General features: G+C 42.7%; 1 protein-coding gene across 1 annotated transcript in view; it reads left to right on the top strand.

Moving 5' to 3' along the window:
* Window positions 1-4,853: 4,853 nt before the first annotated feature.
* IGF1R (insulin-like growth factor 1 receptor) overlaps window positions 4,854-11,294 on the top strand; it is a 45,844-nt gene continuing 39,403 nt past the window's right edge. The window contains exons 1-3 of the mRNA XM_009869054.1: window positions 4,854-4,860; window positions 7,665-7,977; window positions 10,450-10,595. Coding sequence (XP_009867356.1) covers window positions 4,854-4,860; window positions 7,665-7,977; window positions 10,450-10,595 — 466 coding nt within the window. The remainder of the gene's footprint in view (window positions 4,861-7,664; window positions 7,978-10,449; window positions 10,596-11,294) is intronic.

The following is an 11,294-nucleotide window of genomic DNA, read 5'->3' as shown; positions in this document are numbered from 1 at the left end:
AAAAGAAAAATAATTTACTTCGGAGCTGTTCTGCAGCAGCCCTTTTCTGTCTTTACGTGTTACTGAAGAGTTCAGGAACTTCACTTGCCCCTCTAGAAATGTGAAAAAAATTGTCACTGATGGGGAGCAACTTTTGCCACTTTGGCATGGCCCTCGCTTTCCTCCTTTCGTTCCCGTTGGCATCGGTGTTACTCTTCTCATTTGTGTCTTCTAGTGGGAAATTTCCCTTTTCATAGAGGAAATGTTTCCAGAACGGTGCGGCACTAAGGGCAAAACATGCCCAACCGATTTGTTTACCTAGTGTTGAAGATAGAGTAAAACTGGCCTGAACGCCTGAGGGATGCTTGTGTATATGCCTCAGTTGGATTTGTTTATGTACTGAATTCATACTGGTGTGGAAGGGACAGAATGGACTTGTTTTTCTCCTCTTTCTCTCGAGTGCCAGTTGCAATGATGCCAGGCTGGGTTGTGCTGGGCAATATAAACTGTTTTGAAAGAGAATGCAATTTGTGCTGCCTGGGTTTGTCAATAAGTCATGTTTACTTGCCCCTTCTTGGTCATTAGTACTATGTACTTTGGAGCAAACAGTACCTGTACTATCTGTTGGTTCCTGTTGACTGTGGTCTAAGGTAGTTTTCTTCGCTTGGGTTACCAGTTGCTCCCATTTCAGTGTGGTATGAGTAGCCATAACGCTGCTGGAGCTTTTAGCAGGGTTGATTGCTTCACTTGCAGGAAGTCTGAAGTGGTGGGATGTTTTATGGTGCCAAACAGTGTCCCTAAGTCCTCCAGTCACTCTAAATAAAATGGATTTAGCACATATGTTGTTATGTATCACAGCTCGGAAGCCTGGAAGCTGTTTTGAGGTAACTTTAGGGTAGAGAATGAATGATAGATGGCCAAAGGAGGTTGGTGGGTTCATCATACTCCAGTGTATTCACTGGGGTGCAGTCTCCATCCCTGGAGTTATTTCAGTCGTGTACCCGTAGTGCTTAGGGATATGGTTTAGTCAAGGACTTGTCAGTGTTAGGTTAATGGTTGGACTAGATGATCTTAAAGGTCTTTTTCAATCTGGGCAATTCTGTGATTCTGTTGTTTTCATCATTGCTTTCAGCAGACTGCTCCATTCTTTTCAGACGGGAAGGAGAGCTCTGGGTACGTTACGGTGAGATATTTTATGTGTATGAAGGATTACAAACCATGCCATGGGCCTCTTGCTCCTCAGGGTTGTGCTGATATGTGTGCTATCTGAAATACTTTATGTACTGAAACTGTTCTGAGGGGAAGGGAAACTACCAGTGTTGAAGAAGAAAATTGTAAAACCAGAGGGCATTGAGTACCTTGCTATATTCTAGCCAAGGATTTGTTTCATTGAATGATAAATGTTTCCTCCCCGTTTCATAGATCTTACTGTATCAGGTGGTATCTGAGAGTCTCCAGGTGCTGAGTAGTGCTCAGCTTTCTTCTCCTAACCTGTCTCCACTCCTTTCTTCCACGTCCTTTGCTCTAGAATCTTCTGCAAGCGCTTCTGTCTGAGCAGTTGCTGCCCAACTGGCTGTACAGACATTTGGTGTCATGTTGTTAACCATAACATCCTGAGCCAGGGGATGCAAGACCAGACTCCTTTCATGTGATGAAAAATTTAGCAGCTAGTGGGCTGATGTCAGGTTGTGCAAATCCTTTGAGATTGTTTTGAGGTTCTGGATACTTTATCACACCTATTCCCTCACTTAGGAGATAGGGCGTACAGTGTCGGTGTCAAACTGAAACACCAAGAAGCAAGAGACCAAAAAGCTTTGTGTGGAAGCTTTGTGATGTACCTGAACTTAGAATCATAGAATCGGTGAGATTTGGATAGTGGGAAGAGAATAATTCACAGGATGACCTCAGAATAATTTCAAGATCCTTAGAAAGGTCTGCCAGATAAAAGTTGACAAGGATGTCAACGTGGAAACACAAGACCAGTGAAATGATCTCAAATCAAATGTAGCTTGCAGGCTGTGGACTTAATGCCTTCTTCTTGATTCTCTGTATAAATTTCTGTAGACCTATCCAAATATCTTACTGGTGAGTGTGTTTGTGTACGTAACAGAAGTTTAAAGAGGTGATCATTTTCAAGTCTGGTATCAGTGTTGGGTTGAACTGAACCTTTGAGATCAGGCAGTTCATTTCATAAATATACCTAGAAATAGTTCAACATGGCAGCATTTTTTTCCGTCAGGATTTTCACTGGCTGTGGGATAATCAGCATTCGAGTGCGGGGAAAACAGGAAAAAAAACCCCACCAAAATATACCTTTGTTAATACGTTGCTAATACCCGTTTCTGTAGCAATATAAAGATTTTATATAGCTGCTCTAAGTGGCCTCTTCAGTTCTTTGGAGACCACTTGGACCCATGTTACAGCTTGTATTTAATATGTCTGTTTCTTTACTGCAGCCTTTCTTCTGTAGTTTCTTGATTCCAGCCCTGGCCATGAATCACTGGAACTGGATTTTCTGACTAATGTCTCTCCAGTCTCTCTATTCTCACAGTGTACTGGGCAAAAGAAATCGGGTCTTGTATAGGCTGCGCGAGCATTTGAAGTCAGCTATTTGAAAGACTGTACCAAAGTTTAGACCATTAAAATGCAATATTTTAAAAATTCTGTCATGTGGAGGGATTAACATTCCGAAAATGACGGGTTTTTTCTGTCTTTATGGATAAATTTAGACAGCTAATTTTTTCAGTAGTTGGCTACAAGAAAATGCTCCCTTCCTCCTCTCGTTTCTGCTCATAACCAAGCTTTCCCCCTCCCACCTTTTTTCTTTCTGAAACATTATTTTATATGTAGAATGCTCTAAAAAAGTAGAAACAGTATTAAAAAGGAAGGATCAAGTATCGGTTTACAAGGAGAGAAAGAATCTTAAAAAAAATATTTATCCCACACTTGGCAACCTTTTGCTCGCCCGCATGTGACTGGCACGGCGCCATCCTTGGCAGAGGCCAGAGGCTCAGCTTGCCAGAAGTCTTCCTCTTCTGGCTGCATTTTCACTCCCTGTGACTGATTGTTTATTCACCTGATTTTTCTGTTTCGGCGGTGCTGAAGTCATGGTGTCTCAGAGGTGATAAGAACACTTTGTCTGCCCAAAGCGTACAATAGCCGTGATGTCAACGCGGAATGTTTGCGGCGAGCTTTAGCGTTGTGCGCACTTCAAATAGCAGGGAGGTATTAAATGCCGGGCAAACTTACTACCACCTCCTTAGCGCGAGGCTGTCCAAAAAGGAACTGCCGTAAATACAGACAGATGATTTGTCTCTTGCTTTTTTTGGAGGATTGGGTTTGAGGATTTCCCAACGTTGCTTTGTGTTTGCAATTTTGGTTTAACATCTTGGGAAATTACATTGAGAGTAATGAGTCTCTGAGTCAGATTCTCTTGAAGCTCCTCTTGTTTGTAAGATCGTTGCCTTTAGTTTTAAAGTACCCGTATATCAGGTCTGAATCTGATTTGCTTAGTAAGTGGGTATCGTGGAATGAAATATTTGGGCAACGAATGAAGTATTTGGACAATCTCTTGAATTTTGTTGATGTGAAAAACTTCTCATTTGAAGAAACCAGTAAGAAGGTGAAGAATGGGTGGTCAAAGAAACTGCTGTGGTTGGTTTTGCTCTAGTAAATTTGATTTGTGGCTACTAGTATTCTTGTAATGTCCTTCTCTGAATATCTGATGATCACTGAGTACTTTCACTCCCTAAATGTAGCCACTCTGGTCTAGTTAAGCCTCCATCATCTCTTTATTAAAGTCAGGAAGCTGCTTAAGGGTCTGCCCTTGTCCATGTCTTGTTTTGACTTCCTTCTTCCACGGCTGCCCTCCAAGGTCTCTGAAATTTCCCATTATCTTGGTAGCTCCACATGATGACAATTAAGCACTTTTTGCCCTTGTGCTTGTCAGCAAGGATTTGTTCCGGGGGTTGGTTTTTTTTGTATACACGGTCATCAGCCTGTGTGATCCAAGGCACTGTTGCATCTGGTTGATAAATTCTGTCCTCAAATGTCAGCCCACGATTTGCTTATGCTCGTCTCCCTAATGTTCCTGCAGACTGAAGTCAAACGGTTTTCAGAGGGAATTTTCTGGCAAAAGTGTTTTGGAACCTCCCTTTTAAATGTTTCGGTACACACCTAGCAGCTCAAGTCACACCTTTTGGGAGGGCAGAGAGAAGGATAGATGGAGGCTGGATTGTAAAGCCAGCCAGCCAGCGTTGTTTGTAACGTCTTTATAACAACATTGTCTGAGGGGACTGGCATGTAAAGCAGATAAGAGTTGTTGTTCATCATATATCGTATACAGACACAAAAGTTCTTGTTCTGCCTCTTCAAAGAAACAGGATACCCGTATTGTCTCCAGGCTGAAAACTACACCAATGTTAGCAAGCACAAGCAAAAAAACAGCACTGAGAGAGAAGTGAGGTTGCTGAGCTTTTAAAAAATTATCTTTGAAAAGTTTTCAAGAGTTCTTTTAAACTGGTTGTGATTAAAATATTATTGCAATTTTGAAAACCTGTTTCACTGATTGCCTTTTTCCTGTGAACTCGTGTTATGTATCCGTCTGTGCTTCAATTTATATCTCTGTAGACGAGAGTCAGCAGATTTACCAGGAGAATCCTATTTATATAGCAGACTGTTCATGAATGGCAGAGGCATTAAGGGAATACACAAGTCTTCCCTAAGAATGAAATAAGCTCAGTCTTCTTCTACTATATTTATCTGAATACTTAATGTAGCAGTGTTCGTTTTTTAGCAGACAGTCTAGATGAAAACAACAACCACAAAAAAATCATATAGTTAATCAATGCATCTAGTAATGAACTTTGTGGAACATGGCGGGTATGTGTGCTTTTTTTCTTAGTAGGGCTTTGAACTGGAAATGTAGCTACCCCACAAAATTTGAGTTCCAGCACCCACTCAGAACAGCAGTCCATCTGCTAGCAAGACATGCTTGATTTCTTTTTTTTAATTATTTTTTTAAATCCTTTAGTAGTTGCAAATGCAAGTAGTGCCTATACCTTAAGGTGAGAGGCAATTTGTGATGCCTTACTAAGCTAGCATCTGGGCAGACTTTACTCCTTTTACATTGGTGCAGGTTGCCTTCAAAAATAAAGAGTATACTCCTGTATGCTTGTATAGTTTCGCAGAAAGGTTTGATGCGTATGTTTGGGTTTTCTTCCTTTTCAGGGAGAAAAAAAATAATCCAGGATCTTTATGCAGTACACTATTTACAAGTGATTTCCTCTGCACTGATGGTCTCAGTAGTCTTATGAGTGACCAGCTCTGCAAAAATTGTATTAATTTGGCCTGAAGGCAACATTCGAGCTACCTGGGCAAGCATGGGACATCCTCGTGCTCCCTTGTTCTCATAGTCTCCCCTCACCACCCCCCTTGTACTTTTTTTACCTCTTTTCACTCTAAAAAAAATTGAGGATACGGGTACGGAGCAGCAGTGATAAATAACAGCACTGCATCTGGGTTATAGTAACAGTATGTGCAAGCAAAGGGCTGCAGGGTGAAATAATGTTTAATTTCTAATTGGAAAAGACAGGTGAGCTCTTAAGCGACTTCAGCAGCACCTTCTCATGCAGTAGAACTGCTGCATTCAATTCAGGGTACCCACGCTATCTTTGACACTCGCGTGTTGTGTTAGTGTTACGTGGCTACATATGTACAAGCAATAGCTCTGTCGAGTACTATCAGCAGGTTTGACTGGTGATGCTTCGTAACAGCCTGCTGGTACAGGGGAGACCCTGGTAGGGCTCTTGGGTTACTTCGGGGAGTACCTGCAGGTGCAATTTCCTCCACGAAACCTTTCTTAGACTTAACTGGATAAGGAGAACCCAGCTTCGTAGCCAGATGCTTAAACCGGCGACGTTGGAAGTTAGGGCTTAAAAAAGAGTGAACAAAAATAAGCAAGATCAGTATAGAACCATTTTGATAAGAAATGGAAAATTCTCTGCGAGCGGTTTTACAAGTCCTTTTCAAGGTGGACACTCCCTGGCAAAAAAAAAGTAACCTTACAATCAGAACTTTCGACATATCATGTCTACATTCTGATGCAGAGCGGAGAACTGTTGGTTGGGGGGGTGGTGTGTGTGTGTGTAGGGTTTTTTTTTCCTTTTTTCCCCCTTTCTTGTAATTGTTAATTAATAGCACTGTCACGCTTTTGGGTCTGTGTCATGACTGTGGTGCTCCTCTCAATAATGCTGCAGAAGCACACTCATTATGGGAGAGGAGGAGTGGGTCAAGATTTTAGGATATTTAGTCCTGCATTTAGGGGGCCAGTCAGCTCAGTCAGTTGAGCGTGGCGCTAACAACGCTAAGGTCACGGGTTCGATTCCCGTTCGGTCCCCATGTGTTGCCTGATCTAGTCGAGAGGGGGCATCCGTGGAGGCAAGGAGGCTGGATTAAAATGATCTCTAAGGTCCCTTCAATTCTATGATTCCATGATTCAAACAACACTGTAGTTGCAAACTGAAAGATAAATTGCCACGCAGAACTTCTGTGGCACTGTTTGTTTTCATAAACATTGTCTTCCTCTAAGGGCTGGTCTCTGCTAGCTTCCGCATTCGTTGTAGGGTATTGACTTCTTCGGTTGTATGCGTTTTGCTCAAATGGTTCGGTTTATATGTCATGCTGCTTTGCTTGCAGCTCGCTGAAGTCGTACTACTGAAATTTTGCTCTGTGCCGTTGTTATTGGTGCTGTGTTTTAGCAAAGTTAGAAAGTGGAAAACAGTTGCTTAATGCAAACCAGATTTCCTATCTGTGTTTGTTTACAGAGCCTCTGGCACACAACTCTCATGGCTAAAAGGCCATACAACCCTGTAATCAAAATGTTGTTGTTACATAAATATAATGCTGCCACTTCTTTTGATGTAACAGTGGTAAGCTTGTCTGCTGACGAGTCTGCTCTTTGTTCGTGTCTTCCAAGTTGAAATGCTTTCACGTACAGCGAATGCCTCCATAAATTTGCACCCCGTTTTTCTTTCTGCCTTTCATGCTCTGAACCCGGAATTTGGGGATAAGGCAGAATTCTGTTACGCTCTTCAGGGGAAAATAGGAGTTCCGCGATTCCACAGCGTTTGATGTCTACCATCTGTACTTCATTAAGCCTCATTTTGCATACATAAGCAACATTGGGATGCTACATTGGGGTCAGCCTAGCCATGTGTGCTACAGTATAGCAGGGCTTTATTGTACGAGTGTGATTAAGTTGTTCAAAGGAAATTTGTTTTGCCAGTAAAAGACTGATTTGTACAAATACAGGAAATGCTTAGGAAGACAGTAAGTCATCACTCAAAAATAATCAAAGAAGTTAACTGTAGTACTAGGACTATGGAACAGGTTTCAGCATTTGCCTGTTTCCATTATCCGTAGCTGATCTTGCTTTCTGAAGTTTTCCTTACTGTCTAATTGGTTCATGTTATAAATTTGACCCAAGAAAAAGATCTTTTTGGGCAACTAATACAATGGAAAAGAGTATAATTTGTTGTTTTTACAGGACTTGGTTCTCTTTCAGAGATACTCTGGAGCCCAGGGAATGAAAATGTAGGGTTCTATGGATTGGGGTTTTTCCTTGAATGCTGTTCACTTCGCTTAATAGCTTTTGTTCATGCTGCCTTGCTTTTTGTGCCTTGCAGTGTGCCCCAGCTCATGTGGCAAGCGAGCCTGCACAGACCAAAACGAGTGTTGCCATCCCGAGTGCTTGGGGAGCTGCACGGCGCCCGACAACAACACCGCCTGCGTGGCCTGCCGCAACTACTACTACGAAGGAGTCTGCATGCCCACCTGCCCTCCCAACACCTACAAGTTTGAGGGCTGGCGCTGCGTGACTAAAGAGTTTTGCTCCAAGGTCCCTGCCACCGAAACAAGTGAATACGAGAGGTTTGTGATTCACAATGATGAGTGCATGGCAGAGTGCCCCTCTGGATTCATCCGCAACGGGAGCCAAAGGTAATTGCAGCTTCTGGAAAGTCCATTGGAGTTGTCAGGTTGGGGGTTTTCCACCCCTGTTCTGTGGCAGCTTGTGATGCGAGTGGCATGAGGTTGGAATGAGAACATACAATGGGGAATTGCCTGACTACCCAGTAAAGACTTGCTTAAATGAATTTGCCACTGGAGGGTCTGGTAATGTTTGGTCCTATGCATTGCCAGGTGCCACTGATTGTTCTGAAGGATTCGAGGAGGTCAGTACAGTCCAGAACCTGGTCTTCAAGTAGTCAGTAACAAAATTGAAAGTGAAGGCTCAGGAACACAGGTTGGAGGTTGACCGATGACCATCATCATGCAGAATAAATCATAGGAGTTAACTTCCCATTTGCTTTATGTGTGCTTGCATTTTAGACAACTTGTGTTCTTTAGCATATTTAATTTTATTTCCCTTTTTTCGCTGTTGCCAGAAGATAACAATGGTATTTTAGAAGGGAATAATCACGTGGGTGGCGACAAAAGTAATGCATCGCTTGGCAATTTGTTGCAAGAATGTCACTCCCCTGCTGTTCTTTAGCAGTTGGAGTGATGCGTGCTTATGATTTTCTTACTTCGCCAGTGGTTTAAGCAAGCAGCCTTCATTGCCTACTGACCTTTGGAAGTTGTGGACTTGGAGTGAAGGATGTAGTCAGTGTGCTGAAATTCATAGTGCTTTGGCACTTAGGGAGAAAGGCATCTTTGTAGGCTGCTCTAGGATGTTGGGTATTCTGGAGAGGTGATTGTTTTCATACCTGCACTGGTGCGTCTGTGCGTGCATGTGTGTCATCCATCTGTTCAATCCAACAGTAAGGCACTCCCCTGTTGACCCTTGGATGTGTTTCTCACTGCCTTCTCTCCAATCCAGATATTCACCTGAGAAATGTTTCTTTTCTTTTACCTACCTGAGCTCGTAGTACCAGTTATTTGAATCGCTTGCACTGCTGTGCCTGGCCATCCGAGGTTGTTCTCTGCTGCAAAGATTGATGTGACTCAAGGGTGGTGAATGTTTTGTTCCCCAGAGGGGCTGTTAACAAATAGTTGCAAATGGAGAGCATTTCCAACATTCTCTGTACATTTAGGTGAATTCCTCTTGGTCGTGTCTGCAGCTTTTGGTGGCTTGTGGCACGTTACATGCACAATTTTGCAATAGGAGCTTACTAAGAAAAAGAAGCTTGCTTATTATATTTATGCATGAAAAACTATTGTTATCAATATACGTGTTTCTTTAATCCTCAGAAGAAAGAGGGTTCTGTTTCTTTTAGAAGGAATCATGGTAAGTCCATGCTTAGCAGTGTTGTCATCAGAAGCCTGTGGAGCTGCGTTTGTTTGGTTTTTTCTTTTTCATTTTTCCCCTGCAAAGCAATAAGGTGGAGTAAGTGATAATGAAATACAACGGGAAGTGCTAGAATGAATTGAAAAATAAAAACTACCTTGACAAATAAAAATTACTTTGAGTTGGGAAAGGCATTTACCAGGAGGAGTGATCAGAGGCATGTTTTGTGCACACATGAAGTTTTCCATTTTGAGACAAGTATGCAGACTGTGTAACACGGTACCTTGAAAGAGCTGCTGTAGCCAAAGGCTAGGCTGGCCAGTGGTGATGTTCCTTGAGTTTGGCCACTGAAAAAAGTTTATCAGTGCTTGTGAGGGTAAAAGCAGGAGAAGTGACCCTTCAGCGTTTCTTCCCAGCATCTCCAGTTTCTCCGAGTTCAGGGCTATGTCTGCCTTCGTGTTTTATGGTCACTGGTGGACTTGTTCTCTTTCCATCTGTATAATCCGTTTTGAACCTGCTTAGACTTCTGGCCTGTCTCTCCCAATTCCTGTTACAAATTAGTTTTGCCTTGCATCAAAACGCATCCGTCTGTTTGTTTACACTTGCTACTTCAATACCTCTTTAAGCTATAAAAAATAATGACTAATTCATTGCTTACTTTCTCCACATCATTCATGACCGTATGCTCCCCGGGTTGTCTTTCCCGAGTTAAACGGCCAGGAGCATGACATTCCCCAGTGCAGAGCTTCAAATGTTGGCTTAATGGCGCGGAGACAGACAACTTCAGAACAAGTTGAACAGTGTTTTCCCGACTTGCCTGTTTTTGGAGGGAGCACAAAGCTTCACAGCGCTCTGAGACTGTGCAGATGAGAAGGGTGGTCTTTCTTGGTATAACTAAGTTAGAGTAAATGCACAAATGCAAGGCACTGGGTTTTACCCCAAGTGTCTTTGGCTTTGGAAGGACCAGAAAGCCTTTCAGAAGCTGGCAGCCTCTCTGGAGTCCAGCGGGCAAGTGTGCAAAGTTACCTGCAGCCCTCTGCAGAAGAATGGTTACTTTCCATCTAGCTCAAAGGATTTCCCTAAGCTTTAGAGGGAAGAGTCTTTCAGAATTTAGCTCAAAGCAGCCTGTAGACTCGGAGTTTCATATCGTTGCTTGTTTTCAGTCTCCCTTTCTTTTCTAACAGCATGTTCTGCAGTCCTTGTGAGGGGCCTTGCCCCAAAATTTGTGAGGATGGGAAAACGAAGACCATTGACTCTGTCACCTCAGCGCAAATGTTGCAGGGATGCACAATTCTCAAGGGAAATCTGCTGATTAACATCCGTCGCGGAAGTAAGTGATTGCCCTCTCTTTATGAACTTCTGATAAAGCTGCTTTTCATATTTTTTTCCTTCTGTCTGTCAGCATCATGATAAGAACATAAAAAACTAAGCATGCTGTTTGCTTTCCAGTCCCATAGCCATGCTCCTGTTTGATTTGGCCCACATTCTCCAACGTGTGGATGGAATAGGTATTCAGCTACCAGGTTAAAAGGCAGGGAAAGCTGGTATTTTTGTTAGCTTTTTTGGCAGGACAGGGAACCAGGATTAGGCAGCAAGTTGAGCAGTAATCCCAAAGGAATAAAAAAGGCTGGAGAGGCTGGAAAAGTTGAAAATCCTTGCATCTGGGTAGGTAAGTAACTTGTCTGCAAGTGAGGCATGGTGCTGTAATACTGCAGATCATCGCTTTTTAAGGCAAGGTGTGGTATCTTGTGAAAACATGGAATTCAGAGTGCTGAAAGCTCATATAAAGCCTAGCACTGTGTTTCTGGATGGTCATCATGAGTGAGTTGGCCACCTTTGTCACATGTCTTGAACAAGCTCTGGATTAAATTTGTCAGAGCAGTGATTCATCAGCCAGGGAAGTGTTGACAGCTGATGAGCTCTTAAAAGCAGAGTAAAAATCACTGCTAGTTTTTGTTGGAAACGTGTCTCCCTTTGGAAGGTCCCTTTTGGTTTCATGAATAAAGTTGAAAGGCTGAGATGTATTTGA

Source organism: Apaloderma vittatum, unplaced genomic scaffold (assembly GCF_000703405.1).
Source record: "Apaloderma vittatum isolate BGI_N311 unplaced genomic scaffold, ASM70340v1 scaffold2685, whole genome shotgun sequence".
Taxonomy (NCBI): Eukaryota; Metazoa; Chordata; class Aves; order Trogoniformes; family Trogonidae; genus Apaloderma; species Apaloderma vittatum.
This window is presented reverse-complemented; position numbering and strand designations above follow the sequence as displayed.